The sequence below is a fragment of the Acanthaster planci genome, linkage group LG14, assembly GCF_054643075.1.
Source record: "Acanthaster planci isolate LZ-2023a linkage group LG14, COTS_SCS, whole genome shotgun sequence".
Lineage (NCBI taxonomy): Eukaryota > Metazoa > Echinodermata > Asteroidea > Valvatida > Acanthasteridae > Acanthaster > Acanthaster planci.
Window position 1 is genome coordinate 4272431 of NC_141790.1, and position 14738 is coordinate 4287168.

A 14738-nucleotide genomic window follows, 5' to 3' on the forward strand; every position below is an offset into this window, starting at 1 on the left:
CCAGTTAGGCAGATTAACATATTGGGTTTACGGTCTTTCAATTTGCCCTGCAAATACAAGCCTTGAAAATTCACATTTGAGTTTCAGTTCACCTTATTTTCGTTGTTTGGTTTACTGGTTTTAAAAGTTGTTGAATGAAATTATGGTTTTATGCTAATACAGTTTTCATATTCAGGAGTGAAACTCTGATGTCATTCCAGGAAGGAAACCACGACATTGCACTGATACAGTTGCAGAAGAAAATAGGCTGAACATTTGCATACTTTGCAGTCCTAAATTCATGTACTTTTGGTGATCCATTGTACAAGTATACATGTACATAACAAGTCAGTGATCAACACTTTCAGGAATGTTCTCTCATCAACAAATTTTGGGTTCACGATTTGAACGGAAAACACTACAAAGTGTGCTGCATGTTCCAAATCTAAAGGTGTTCCTAATCCTCACAGAAATGCATTTACAGTTTTAAATATTCAAAACGTGACCTTTTCAATTCAGTTTACCCACCAAGGATGTGTTTTTTTCATATTTTGAAGGACAGTATAAATTTACAGAGTCGGCATGAAAAGTGAATCCGAGAAAACTTCATCACCTTGCCCCTTCAAATGTCATCAATACCATGAAGTACACACAAATGTTTTCAGCGCTATTTTGCTTCAGAAAACAAACTCAGCCTTGCTACTAACGTGTGATGCAACATGCAGTCCCATGTCAATGTTCTCATGAGTACATTGAATTAGGGCTTCTGTCTTAGTTTTGGTGCAGTGGATGCTTTTTTTGGACTGTAATACATGTATTGATGGGTATAAAGCACAGGACAAAATGCATAGTTCCAAATTGTTAAAGAGTTACACACCAGGTAGTTGCTTAATCAAAATTGCATGGAAACCAGAGGTGAAAATAGATAATCATGATAACTGAATAATGTTGTCTCACAGAGGCAGTTCCTTGTATTTCCTCACTAACCCTATGAATGGGGTTTATTGCACATTACTGGCAGTGGCCTAACAAGCTAATATGTGCCATATTGCAGGTGGTGAATTCATTTTCTCACTGATTTGACAACAAAAATTAAAAAACAGGTCCTGTTTCGTCTTCCAATCTGTAAACTAAGAGGGAAATATATTTGATACGCTTCATGAATAATGACATAGTTTTAATTTTCATTCGTGGAGAAAAAACTGTCACTATGACTGACATTGAGGATTATGGGCAGAGTTGTAGACTCGAGTCACTTGACCTGGACTCGAGTCGGACTCAAGTTGCTATTTTTGTGACTTGTGACTTGACTTGTAACCAGTTGTTGACTTGTGACTTGACTTGGACTTGCAAAAATTGACCTCCTCTGATTATGGGATATTTGTCACTAAAACAGTAAACTTTGTACGATGATTTTGTATCTAAAAACCTTGTATCACTGATGATGAATTGAAAAACGCAGTGGAAACTATCATGGGCTACCATCTGTTTGTTTTTCAATCCAAGATCAGACTTCTGAGGTTTTGATTTGGAACTCCAAATTTGGTTTTCTTGTTCCAGTTTTGTTAAAAGATTCTGGTGCATCATCCAAATAAGACCGTTAAGACCAACAACTTTTCACACAAAAAATTTAGAGATGTATGTATCAATATTGAGAAATAACCAAATATGAAAGCTTACTATAGTGCAGTAAAATTAAACGTTGAAAATTACACACTTCTAAGTGCTGTTCAAAATTCAGCTAGATGTAACAAAAATCTGTCAAATTGTCTAAATTGCATGAAATATACACCATGTATATTTTTTCATTCACATGTACGTTATCAAATTGCCTAAAAATTTGGGCAAAAATCATCAAAACTTAAACTTGTAAGCTAAAATTATAAAACTGCTTAACCAAGGCTTTGCTCAAATTTTAAGCCTGAGGTCCACGCAAGAAAATTCTCTCGGTCTTTCCCACAATCTGCAATATACATCTACTCAAATCACCATTTTTACAGCATTCTGCTGGAAACATTCTAAAGAAATCATTCTGCTAAATTTTCTTTTAAGTTTTTTAAAAAATTGGTCAAATTTAGCCAAAAATCTGCTTAAAGTGCACTCGTGCCATTGCCAGAACCAAATGCGCCCAAAGTTAAGTTTTATTGTTTTTTGGGGGGTAAAACAGCGACGTATCCAGCTTTTGATATCAGTGGGAGGGGCAAATTCAAACATGAATGTACATGTAGCTTTGGACTCATCCGACATCATGGCTCACTGGGCACGGTTTTCAAAGTTTGTTTTTAATGTCTGCAAGTGGCTGTTGCACGCATGGGAAAGTGTTGTGTTCACTCACATACAATTCATAATATGCAACGCGCATAAAACAGTCGTAGGTCGTTGAGATAAAGTAGACAGGTTTCTCTGCAGGTTTCATATTCCACCGATACATGTGCGAATCAGGATTTAAGACTGAGACGTTTAGACAAGTTCGGGCATGGCGCGCCGTACATGGCATAAGTATTTCGCGCGGGATCTGTTTGAACTTTGAAGTTAAAATTTCGGCAAGCACATCAACACAAATTATATTCGTCGATAATTAGAGGTTGACAGGGCAACAAACCTAATGTACTGTAACTAATGTGTGACAGAGTTTTGGTAAGTAAAATAAAGTGTGCTGGTCACGTACCCTCACTAAGCAATTGTAGCCATGGCTATGGCCTATACCTTCCTCCATAGTGTACAGGCTAGCCTGTAGTAGCATAGGCTACCCCAGAACTGTGGGGTCCGAGAGGTGCGGTCATCTCCCACGTGAGAGAGGAGCGGACGTCCGACCCCACAGTTCTGGGGCTACAGTGCTGACACAATGACTAACTTAGTCATGTGCAACTGCAAAGTTAAGGCCTAGGCCAAGCTACGTACTACGTAGGCCTAGGCCTATCCACATTCAGACAATTGTGGACAGACCTATGGAAAACTCGAATTTTGTACGGCTTTTGTACGGCTATTTGCATATCTGCTTCTGTATTCATATCTGTAGCTGTATTCTAAAACGATACGCCAACAAAGTCGATACGCAAACATGGCAAACAACCTGAACTAGGCGGCCTAGGACTTTTCCTACCTCCATGGTAGGCCTAAATGAGCTTTTCATTTTGCTCTGGGAAAAAATGTTGCATCCTGACTCCACTTCAGCAGTTGTGTACAAAGTCTATGGGGAGTGAAGAAAATTTTCTAAGTAGGGCCTATTTCCCAACAACATCGGTAAATGTTTCTCTGTCCAGAATTTGTGTCTTTCCAGCATTTCTGTAATGACTGACTTTTATTGGGATGATATATGATGAGAAAAGTGGAGTCAGGATGCAACATTTTTTCCAAGAGAAAAATGAACAAAGCCAGAAAATCTGAGAGAAAAAGATCATCAACGTCACAACCCTGTAAATTTTCAATGGCCCGCTCACACTTCTTGCTGCCAAGGGCGGGGGCAGGGCCATTTGTGCACATGCGTCCATAATTATGAATTTATTAGTGAGGAGGTCTATACCCCTAGTATTACCACAGTGTGTTTGTGCCATATTAGGCAAGCATACTGTACATGTAGCACATGTAGCTGTGAACGACAGCATGAACTTGAAGAAGGCTCTCATTCTTTGGAAACTCAAAGAATTTAAATCCCAGTTCTTTTGCAGAATACATGTATCTACAATGTAGTATATTCACCAATGACGCACGATTTCGGCATTATTATAAATCAAAAGATCATACATGTACATGTATATGTGGAAAGTACAACACATCACACGCTATTACCAGGCAAAATTCACCAATGTTGAAGTCACAACCACATGTTAAACAGTCTGTAAGCGGCGATGACTTGGATTCGATGTTTGGAGTAGTCACAGTCACTAAGCCGTGACTTGGACTTGGATTTGATGTTTGGAGTCGGCTCTTTGAATGTGGAACCGACAATGGCGGGTACCCGGTTCTTCACAAAAGCAGAGCCGCCGATTCCAATTTTGTTTGTGGAACCGCGGTTCCACCGCACAAGCCTAGTGTGCACCCACGCATCCACTGAAAATAGATATGGGGATAATGTCAAATGTGCTTGGTAGAGTGTCTTCAATTGGTACATGTATCTTAAAAATTTCATTAGGAAGCCGATCTCAGATTGGTTGAGATCAGCCGATTGGGGAGTAAGAGTATTAAAGAAAAAAGCCAGGCTGTGCATGCTTGCATCCACCTGACAATATTGTACAACTTTCTTGGTATTTCTCTGTGATTGGTTACTGGAAATTTTTATTAGAAAGCCGATCTCTGATTGGTTGAGATTAGCCGATTGGGGAGTAAGAGTATTAAAGAAAAAAGCCAGGCTGTGCATGCTTGCATCCACCTGACAATATTGTACAACTTGCTTGGTATTTCTCTGTGATTGGTTTATGGAAATTTTTATTAGAAAGCCGATCTCTGATTGGTCAAGATCAGCAGTTTGAGAGTATTGAAGAGAACGGCCAAACCTCATACAGTCTACCATGTGTTTCTGTGTGTGTCAAGTTGACCATGCATTTACAATGTACATACATGTACGTGTACATTGACAGACATAAGGTAAATGTAAGAAAGTCCCATTTTTCTCCCCATTTACTCTCTCAAATCATCGAGGAAGGAAGACATAGCCCAAATAGGGTCATGATCTTCAAGAGACATTGCCTGAGTAATGCTCTTTTTCAGGCATATCTTGACAGACCTTTATCGGTATAAGTAACTAAAAGTGGGGTCCCAAAATTTACAATCCCCTTGCACAAATTTATTGCACTCCGTCCTGACAATGCCTGAGTAGATTATCCTATGAATCGATTTCATTCAGAGGCAAATCAACTCAGGATGGAGTGATAATGAATTTGCCCCAGAGTCAAGATTGTGCTGAACAGCATCACCGGCTGTCCGTCTCCTTGTCTAACATTAGTACGGCCTACGAGCACCAGTGGTTGGCTCTAGGACTGTAACCAGGGCTCTGGTTATACTTCATGTATTTTATACTCCTTATATACTTTGTTGATACACGTGTATGCGGGCTGTGCTATTTAGTGTCAACATGTGTCAAGAAAACATCAACAAATTATACAATCATTTTTATGCGGAATATTGTATTAATATTAATGAGACTCCTTATATCATATTTACTAAATTACATTTATTTAAAATGATATTTTAGTGTTGAAATTTGGGCAACCAAGTCGGCCATGTTCATGCAGCGTGGCAACCCTGGCACATTGTGAAATTTGTTAGTTTTGCTGTGATAATCTGGAAGCAGATTTGTTGTTTTGCTTACAGTCTGACAGATTCGAGAGTCACTTTTAGGTGATAATACCACTTTGGAAACTTTAGAGGGTCTTTTCAAGTTGCTGATGCTTTGTTGACACTTATTCTGTGTCTGGATGCTTGTTGATGCTAAATACATGTGCATGTAGCATGACCATACATGTATATACGGGTTCATACCCCTAGAACTGTGAGGTTTGATGTTTGCTGCGTCCCAGCGAACCCAATAAAAAGGCATTTTCTGCCCATGTACATGTAGGTGACCGAAGGGAAAAATCATTCCATTTCTCTGTATTGAATGCATGCACATTTATTACGTTAAACAGGTACATTTACATGTAGACGAACATGTCCCTTGAATTATCACAGTAGAGGGCTCATTTGTACATGTACCGGTATGTCATTGTGCTACACTTGTGACACCTGCATCAGGTTACAGATAATCATTCTTTCACTGTGGTCATTTGCACGTGCTGTCACATGTACGGTACATTCACATGTATGTTTGATGTGATGCGTGGCAGTTGTCAATGGTAACTGTGTTACACACGTAGCTTTAATATCAGGCTCAGTTCCACTTGGTAAAATCACCTTTAATGATAAACATTTATGGTTATTTCCTTGTGATATCTAGAGAAGTTTAACAGTTGATGCAAAATTGAGAAATCAGTTTCACTTTTTAGTTCCAATCCACAAGCACCATCTGTGGGCATGAACTCCGCTGTAGGAGCTCACGTAGAGATGCAAATTGATGGACTTGGAGAAAGAGCTGTGAGAAGCAAAACGAGAGAGGGTAGTGGTGGGATGATGAATGGAAGCCATAACATTACTCCTGGATTACTGGGGAACGTCTCAGGAAATGAAATGTTGATGACAGAAGGCCACAGGGTGCCCAGAGGAAAGATTGGAGGGAGAGTGACAGGAAACAGAAGCAGGGCAGGGAAGGGAGAAAGCAACGAGATGGTACAAGATGTCTCAGACGAAGGAGTACAAGAGACATTGAGGTGAGATTGAATGTGAAACGGCTGCCAGTCTCAATGTTGTCCAAGTTCCACTGAGTGTTTTTTTCCATTTCATTAATTTGTCATGTATTTTGTACATGCATTTATTAGTTTAGTAAGCAACAGCGTCTTGCATTTTTCAGGCAATTGTGACTGCAGATGATTCTTGGTAATGCACAAGATTAGAGCTTCCTTGTGGCGAACACGATTTGTGTATCACGGTTTATGCAATGAGTTTTCATTTCAATTTGTAATGTCTTGTCCACATGGGACAAACAGTGGCAGTGCCATTCATGTGTCTATATTACTCTTTACACATGGACCTAATTCTGATGTTAACAGCATTAACTGTTCATTGAGTTCGAGGTACCGGTACATTTTTCAGAGCACTAATTCATAATCATGATTTTTTTGCATTTGTTTTTCAGCAAGGAAGTGTTTACCAAATACCAGAGCAGTGATCTCATCCCGGGAGCCAAGGAGCATCCTGGAGACATTGTAGAAGCTGCCTCCCTCGCTGTGAGTTCACTTTCACATGTGCCAGTAATTGTAAGCTTTCTGAGGGTAGGTTAGTGCTAAAGCAATGCAGTGAACTGTGCATAGAATACAAGGAATCATCATCAGGTGGTTTATTCAAGACTACCATGCAGGAACTTCGTACATCATGACCTGGAGCCAAATCCATTGCTAAGAAAAAAGCACCCTCTCTTGGTCCAGCTCGACGCCCATACTAAATGAGAATAAAAAATACTGTGGGCATGCAATTCCTTGTATTTACACTGATGGATGAGTTTCCATAACTCCCGGCAGAACTTTACTCCGAGCATCATGTATCAGCCTGCAATATTTTTCTTGTGTTTCTAAAGGCTGTTCCATTACCTAAGGCAATCTATGACTTGGCTGCCTCTATTCCACCTGAGCTCATCACAGAAGGCAAGCTAAGTCGACTCCAACTGGAAGGGATATTATACACAGTAAGTTTCAGCTTACAGTTGGTTTGAACTTTCTTTTCTGAATAGGATTTAAGGTAACACTTATTCAGAAGTCCAAAAATTAAAAAAGAAATAGACAAGCAGGTGCATCTGTATCCACTGGAATGCCACTGTAATGAACATCCCTTTACCAAATATGCTACCTGTCACCCAAATTTATTCACACTTTTAGTGAATATTCAAATTTGTTCAAATTAAAAGAAATATATTTTGAAATGATAAAGATGGCTGTAGTGATCAAGGCTGCATCCGAATCTCTTGTCTAGAGCTAGGTCTAGGTCTTCGCTCCATTGGAAATGCGTGGAGACGCGTAGGCAATAGACCTAGCCATAGCTCTGGAAGCCCGTTTTCTCATATAAAGGAATGATGGCCAACATGGTCCTCACTGACAGCCATGTAGAATGGCCACCGTGTGGTAAAGTTTACTTTGCAATTCCTTCCAGTGAGGTCAACTTGAAAGGTGAATAGGAAAAGAAAAAGAACACAGCTTTGATACAAGTGTACAGCTTTCTGACTGGAACTTTTTCTTTGTTAAAAACCCTGGGTAGACATGTTTTGGGGTAGGTTGGTGTACATCTGAATGGGCAAGGTTTGGGTGCTGTAGCTGCTGAAAATTGCTGTATTGAACAATCCCATTGGACCCCATTGTGTTCATTATAGCAGTATTTTTCTGTAATTACAAGATAGCAAAATCATATTAAGATTGTTTCATGTGCGATTCTGTAGTGGCACTTGATCTTCACCTAAGATTCAATTCAAGTGTTGCATGTTCCTTCTTGCAAGCTCTTTGTAACTTTTTAGCAGACCTCCCAACATTCTTGATTTTGGCAGAAAATTTCTGATTTTTCACTTTGTTTCCGCCATACCGATTTCGCTCCTAAAAATTCCACCAAATCGCAATTTTGACATGCCTGTGTATTACCAGAAACTGTCCATGTAATCTTGTGCATGTACCATAAAATGACTTATCCAACTTATCCAAACAGTCAGGTTTGTCATGGTAAAATGGAGAATATTCTAATTTTTCATCAAATAATCTGAATTCTTGATAGTCAAGTCTTGATAGGTCTGTTTTACGGTAAATTTTGTTTATTTGACAGTGCCAGCGCCACCAGACAGTCCTACCCAATGGGAACCGGGCGGGCTGCTTCATTGGTGATGCAGCAGGAGTTGGCAAGGGAAGACAGGTACGTACATGTGGGGCACTAGCTCTGGAGCAGTTACCACAGAGTACATAAATGGAAAAAGTTGACATTCGTGGGTGATTTGAGTTCTAGGTAGTCATACTTTCCACAGCCTGTTAGGTTGCAATACTTTCCCTGGATCCAACATTACAAAATGATTGGCAAATCATTCAGAGTTAAAGTTAAAAGCCTTCAAGCAGTTCTCCCTCAGTGAAAATTCATGTAAATTGTCTGTTTTCACCCACACAGTGTCACCACCGATATCGCAGTATGATTTCTTAAATTGGTTTTTTTTTATTGCTAGCCAAGTGAGTTTAAAGTGTTTGTTACACTTTCCTATTTGAATTAGATTGCTGGTATAATCTTGGATAACTATTGCCGAGGTCGCACAAAGCACATCTGGTTCAGCATATCAGCAGATCTAAAAGTTGATGCACAAAGGTAGACAGGATCTTCTGAGTGTTTGATTTCTCTTCTTTATGTATAAATACCTTTATGTAATGTTTGACTGTATAATGGATATTTCTGAGATTGAGAGTTGGCATTTTACAGTTGAGAGTTTACCCAGGTAGTAATGGTTGGAGTCTCTTTGAATTTACCACATAATGCTTTGTAAACTTCTAAGGTTCCACAGGTGGATCTAACTTTTCCTTCAAACATAGGCTACAGAATTTAGTGGCATAAACCGGTACGTGTAAAAAACTTCTGAACTTAACACCTATGTCAAAATATTCATTTTTATCAGGGACTTTCATGATCTTGGATGCCACATCAAAGTTATTGAGGGCTGCCAACAACTTGATAAGGAAACAAGGTAGTCCTGACAGTTTGTTTCTAACATGTCTAATGGACCTAATGGAGTTTCTTTTATGTACAGTTCGATTATCTGTTTTGCTTTTTAAACATAATAACTGTGTGTTCTTGCATGTATGTGAATGTGTCATTTCAGTATTATAATGAATTTGTTTTCAGAGTTCTTGGTTTGCCTAAAGATTTCCAAGATGGCGTTATCTTCAGTACCTATGCAACGTTGGTTTCATCAACCCAGAGAGGAGGTACTTGTAGATGTTAGCCATATTTTCAATGCTAGTACCATGTGTCAGTGTTGAATTCTAGCCAGAAGAGCTTATTGGACTGTGCTTGGACATACTGTAAAATGCCCTGACCCTGGCATCACGTATATGTAGAACATTTTGATATCTCAGACGTCATAAGGCTGGTCATGAACTGGTAAAATGGGGAGGTTTGCCAGTGAGAACTGTGTTAGGATTTCTTTGAGAGATGGTTAAAATGGTACATGTATACCTGTATGTGTATATTTACATGTACTTGAGTGGGACTCAGTGTAAATATAGTTTTTGAGTTATCACTCAGATTTTCTTCACTGACACAAATACTTTTCCTTGTAACAACATGTATCCCAAGACTGGGAAAAGCAATTGCTGTAAACAACACGGCTGCCATAATTCCTTAGTGGGCTGAGTTTTGCAAGTTAGCTGGAGGGCCCTCACTTTTGTAGTATGAGCATGTAACCATTTTCCTGCAAAGGAATCCTGTTAGCCAATAGTCTTAACTTTTTTAAATGTCAAGTCTAAAGCCAAGACCTTTTGAAATATTAAACAAAGTAAGTTCAAACCAACATTTTCTCTAATGTGACCTATTGAGATTGAAATCCTTAGGTTTTTCGTATTAACAATTTTCTGATTTAAATGGTTATTGTCGTGCCGTTCTGGGATAGGTTGGGTTGGTACAGGGAGTAACAAGCAGGACCACTTAAGTTGGCATTGGGACCAGTGCATTTGTTGTTGAGAAGCTAGAAGTAACTTTTTTTCTTCCATTCCAAGGAGCTTGGGGCTCTGCTCGTCAGAGTCGATTGGAGCAGCTGATCCAGTGGTGTGGTGGGACAGAGTTCAATGGCTGTCTTGTCTTTGATGAATGTCATAAAGCCAAGCATTTTATTCCAGTAAGTCAGAACAAGTTTAATACAGGTGTTGCATTGCTGGCATCGCCATGGTGTCCCAGAGGCTGTTTTGGATATTTTAATTAAGTTACAATGAATGCACAAAAGGTTTACGCAAGCCTATCCCAGTGAAACAAAACTTTTGCCCTCTGAGGATGTGTTAATGCATAACCTCTATTCAGAGTGAGTCTTGAAACTGAGCAATTTAGTGTCATAAATTGTGTGTTATCTAAAAGAAATTAGGGCCGAGACAAATAGTTCACTGTTCGAATGTTCGACTTTCAATTTGATCAAATATCTGAATATTCAGTTGTACCGACCGGCAGATTGTTGATGAACAAACCATGTACAAAATCAGTTGCAGTAACGCACACAGTTGTACATTATAATCACTACACAGCTTTTCATGTCTAGGAGTATCTCCAGTCACGATTTAGCAAGATATAGAGACGAACAGTACCTGTCTTTTAAAATTTTTGTAATGAATAAGTTGCTTTTTGAATCGTTATAAGATTTCTGTCACTTTTCATTTGAATCTGCTTGAAACAAACCTCCTCAGTGCAATTTTTCTCATTTCAAATATAGAAAATTCTCCCTTCGTTTTCATGATTTTTGCATTCGAATCTTCAAATTCAGAAAATAAATATTCGATACTCGATCGAATATCCGGATATTCAGATATTCGGCAGAGCCCTAAAAGAGATCGATCTGTTTTGTTCCCAGGGCAAGGAAGATACAAGTACCAAAGTAGCAGTTGCTGTGACAGCAATCCAGAGGTATTTTGTTCCTTCCTTGGATGTAGTTAGGGTTTGTATTAAATACACTGTACATGATATAAGTCAACTTTTTAAGACAAGTGTGTGATGTAGACCATTAACTTTGTGGCTTCTTAGAAATTGGTCATCCTTAATGCATGACAATTATGCCACCATGCATTAACCTCAAGAAGGCCACTCACCAGCCTAGCTGATGACTTCCCACTTAATTCCATTAAATCGCCCATGCATCTGTGTTGAAGGGCTAAGGGCAGTTGATAATTTAAGTAATTTGCAAATGTTGTAATGTTCTTATGAACCTCTTGGTGTTTGTAAAGTATTGTCTTGCTTTTCTTTCTCAGAAAGCTACCAAAAGCAAGAGTGTTATACTGCAGTGCCACAGGGGTATCAGATGTCAAAAACATGGTAAACACCTTTGTCCAAGTATCCGAAATGAATGAAATATACTTGTACTCTTTGCAAAAGTTATTTTATCCCCAAGTTATTTTTTATCCACAAGCTATTAGTCCCTAAACCCATTTAAATCTACTTTCAAATTAGGTATTTGTATTTTGGGTTGTCTAGTGCTGTACTTGATGTCAGAGAGTTTGCTTTATTTGGTTGTGCACAGTACTGGATTTTAGTGGATTCAGATTCAAGTTTAAGCTCAGGAAGGGATTAGTACTTAAAACAGAGCTTATGATGGTGTCTCAATGGCTTGCTAGTGCATGGAGCTATGCCTAGAAGTCTTGCAGGTAATGACATATTTGCAGTGCATTTCTCTGCCCTTGTGTAAGCTGTTCTTGAATACACGTTCATTTGTGCATTTTGTCCTGAGCCCTATCCCCTCAGACAAGTCACAGCCATTGTGAGCGTCAGGAATTCAAATGCTGGTGCCTGACTTGTGAACTGACTGCTGGCTGTGCATGTCAAGCTTAAAATAAAATTGAGTTTGCTACCTCCATTGTCCTTCCTGTTTTCAAATATTTGTAGGTTTAGTCCTATTCTAATTCTGTAGTCTATTCTATTTAGTCTAATTCTAATTAAAAATTGCTTTCCCAGTTAAACATTTAAGTACATTGTGTCATCTAAACCAACTCCTGGCTACATTGCGCGTACAGTGGCAGTAAACATTTGTGGGAATCTTTCCATTAATGTCTTTGTTTCCTGCAGGCCTTCATGGAACGACTAGGGATGTGGGGTGAAGGGGCATCCTTTGAATCATTTGAGAAATTTCTGAATGCTATCAATAAACGGGGACTAGGTGAGTAAACGGTTTAAAAATTGATACACTGTGCAAAGAGTAATGTAGACTGTCAGATGCTGCTTGTAGGCTGTCTACGTAGCTTTAACCCTACAAGAGCTCAATGTTGACTGTCAGATGCTGCTTGTAGGCTGTCTACGTAGCTTTAACCCTACAAGAGCTCAATGTTGACTGTCAGATGCTGCTTGTAGGCTGTCTACGTAGCTTTAACCCTACAAGAGCTCAATGTTGACTGTCAGATGCTGCTTGTAGGCTGTCTACGTAGCTTTAACCCTACAAGAGCTCAATGTTGACTGTCAGATGCTGCTTGTAGGCTGTCTACGTAGCTTTAACCCTACAAGAGCTCAATGTTGACTGTCAGATGCTGCTTGTAAGAGAATCCACCTGACCAGAGCCACGAAGAAAACCGTCGAGGCCGAGGTGGACTCCACTTTGAAATGAAGTTTACTTTGAGTCATCACTTAAAAGTCACGTGTGACATGTAGGAATGGTTACATTGTTTCCTGTTGGCAAGATAGCACTTTAACAAATGGGCTGCACTGAGCACAATTCAAATACAGTTGCACTGGAGGCACAATTATGTGCAAGTCCAAAGTCAGCAATGAATGTCAGGCAAGCATTTTGTAAACAATTGAAACTAGCAAGACATTCATCAAAGATTTCTGTGAGTCTAGTAACAAATTGTAGTGTCTATCTGTGCATTTATTTTCTGTTTGGTTTTTTAGCTCAAATCTCCAGCCTTTGTAGTGACTATCATGCAAGGTTTTCTGTACTAGATTCACTAGTATTGCACAGCATACACGCATACACGTACTCGGCAGCCGATCCACATGGCCGCTTATGGACACACGCACATTATATGTGTTGTGCGCTACCCACTAATGATACAGACTGCGCCACATGTTGGCTGTTCTGTTGTGAGTGCAGTTTTCCTCAACTTTGTAATGTTCGGTAAAAGTGCACAGATTATTTGGAAGCCAAGGGGGATGTTCGATATTTCCGAATGTTCATTATAGCAGTGTTCGTTATAGTGATGTTTTACTGTAGAAACAAAGTCCATGTGGAAACAAAAAGGCAAAAAAATGGAAAATGTTATTGATTTGCATTTCAAGGCGTTGCTGAGATGATGGCTATGGAAATGAAAGCATCAGGAATGTATGTCTCTAGAGGTCTGAGCTTCAAGCAGGCAGAGTTTGTTACAGTTGAGATGGACCTGACCGATGAGCAAATCAAGATGTATGACACTGCAGCTCATGTATGGTGAGTCTTCAAGTCATGTCTGCAGTCAGTTTTGTCTGGTATTCAGTCTAAGCACTTTACCATGTTTACCATCATGTCAAGTTATCAGGGCATAATAGTTGGACAGAACTGTAAGCCATGTCTGAAGCCTGACTTATACTGGCTGTGGTCCAACTCCACATTTCTCAAGTCTTGTATAATCAATTTCTTTCTTTGTGTCCTCCTAGGAATGAATTGAAGAAAGCCCTTGAAGCAGCACTGGGTCGCACCAACACAGGGCCTACTCGGATCTGGCCCTTCTTCTGGTCTTGCCATCAAAGATTTTTCAAACAGTTGTGGTAAGAAGACTTGGCTGTACCACAAGTGTTCTGGTCACATTAGTTTCAAATTGAGCCTACCTTTGATCCACTAATTCAGCTCAGCTCACTGTTTTTGACCATCATTTATTTATGGCAGTAATCCAGGTGCAATATTACTAGCATTGGCAACACAGCTTGTACCACTGTCACGCTATTGACAAAAGCTCACATCCGTTTTATAGACTTTTCCATCTGTCTTGCATTTCACACCTGGTCGTAAGAATGTAGTATTGGCTGAGATTTCTTTTGTGAATGTTGCAAAGTTTTAATTCCTGTGGTAAACAAATACATCCTTTCCTAATCAGTGCCTAAAATGCACTTCAGCATCTAGAAACAAATAATTAAAATGTAACATTTGCAGGCAATCAGTTGAGACATGATGTGACCTCTTTTAAGACAAAAGCTTGGTGCATTTCTGAATAATACTGTTAATAATATAAAAGTGTTGGTTTTTACTCCCAAGAAATGTATTTGGCTGTAGCATTCATACCCTTGCAGGGCATGAAATTTTTTGCATTTATTCTAATCACTTTCTTAAATCCTCTGATTGACCACATAAAAAAGGCCCTTTTATTTATTGGTATATGTGCTTTTCTTGCGTGCGTCAGTCCATCAAATTTTGGTCCTAAATGAATTTCTCTTGGGTTACTTGGGATGTGCACACTGATGTGACATCCACATTTGAAAAAAACTGTACAGTCGGTATT

At 39.3% G+C, this 14738-nt stretch overlaps 1 protein-coding gene across 1 annotated transcript in view; it reads left to right on the forward strand.

Annotated features, from left to right (window-relative positions):
- Positions 1-2400: 2400 nt before the first annotated feature.
- LOC110984403 (uncharacterized) overlaps positions 2401-14738 on the forward strand; it is a 29928-nt gene continuing 17590 nt past the window's right edge. Inside the window, exons 1-14 of the mRNA XM_022244586.2 lie at positions 2401-2616; positions 5961-6281; positions 6707-6797; positions 7145-7252; positions 8371-8457; positions 8804-8895; positions 9200-9268; positions 9427-9509; positions 10299-10417; positions 11138-11190; positions 11532-11595; positions 12343-12433; positions 13546-13693; positions 13900-14010. Coding sequence (XP_022100278.2) covers positions 5989-6281; positions 6707-6797; positions 7145-7252; positions 8371-8457; positions 8804-8895; positions 9200-9268; positions 9427-9509; positions 10299-10417; positions 11138-11190; positions 11532-11595; positions 12343-12433; positions 13546-13693; positions 13900-14010 — 1409 coding nt within the window. The 5' untranslated portion in view covers positions 2401-2616; positions 5961-5988. The remainder of the gene's footprint in view (positions 2617-5960; positions 6282-6706; positions 6798-7144; positions 7253-8370; positions 8458-8803; positions 8896-9199; positions 9269-9426; positions 9510-10298; positions 10418-11137; positions 11191-11531; positions 11596-12342; positions 12434-13545; positions 13694-13899; positions 14011-14738) is intronic.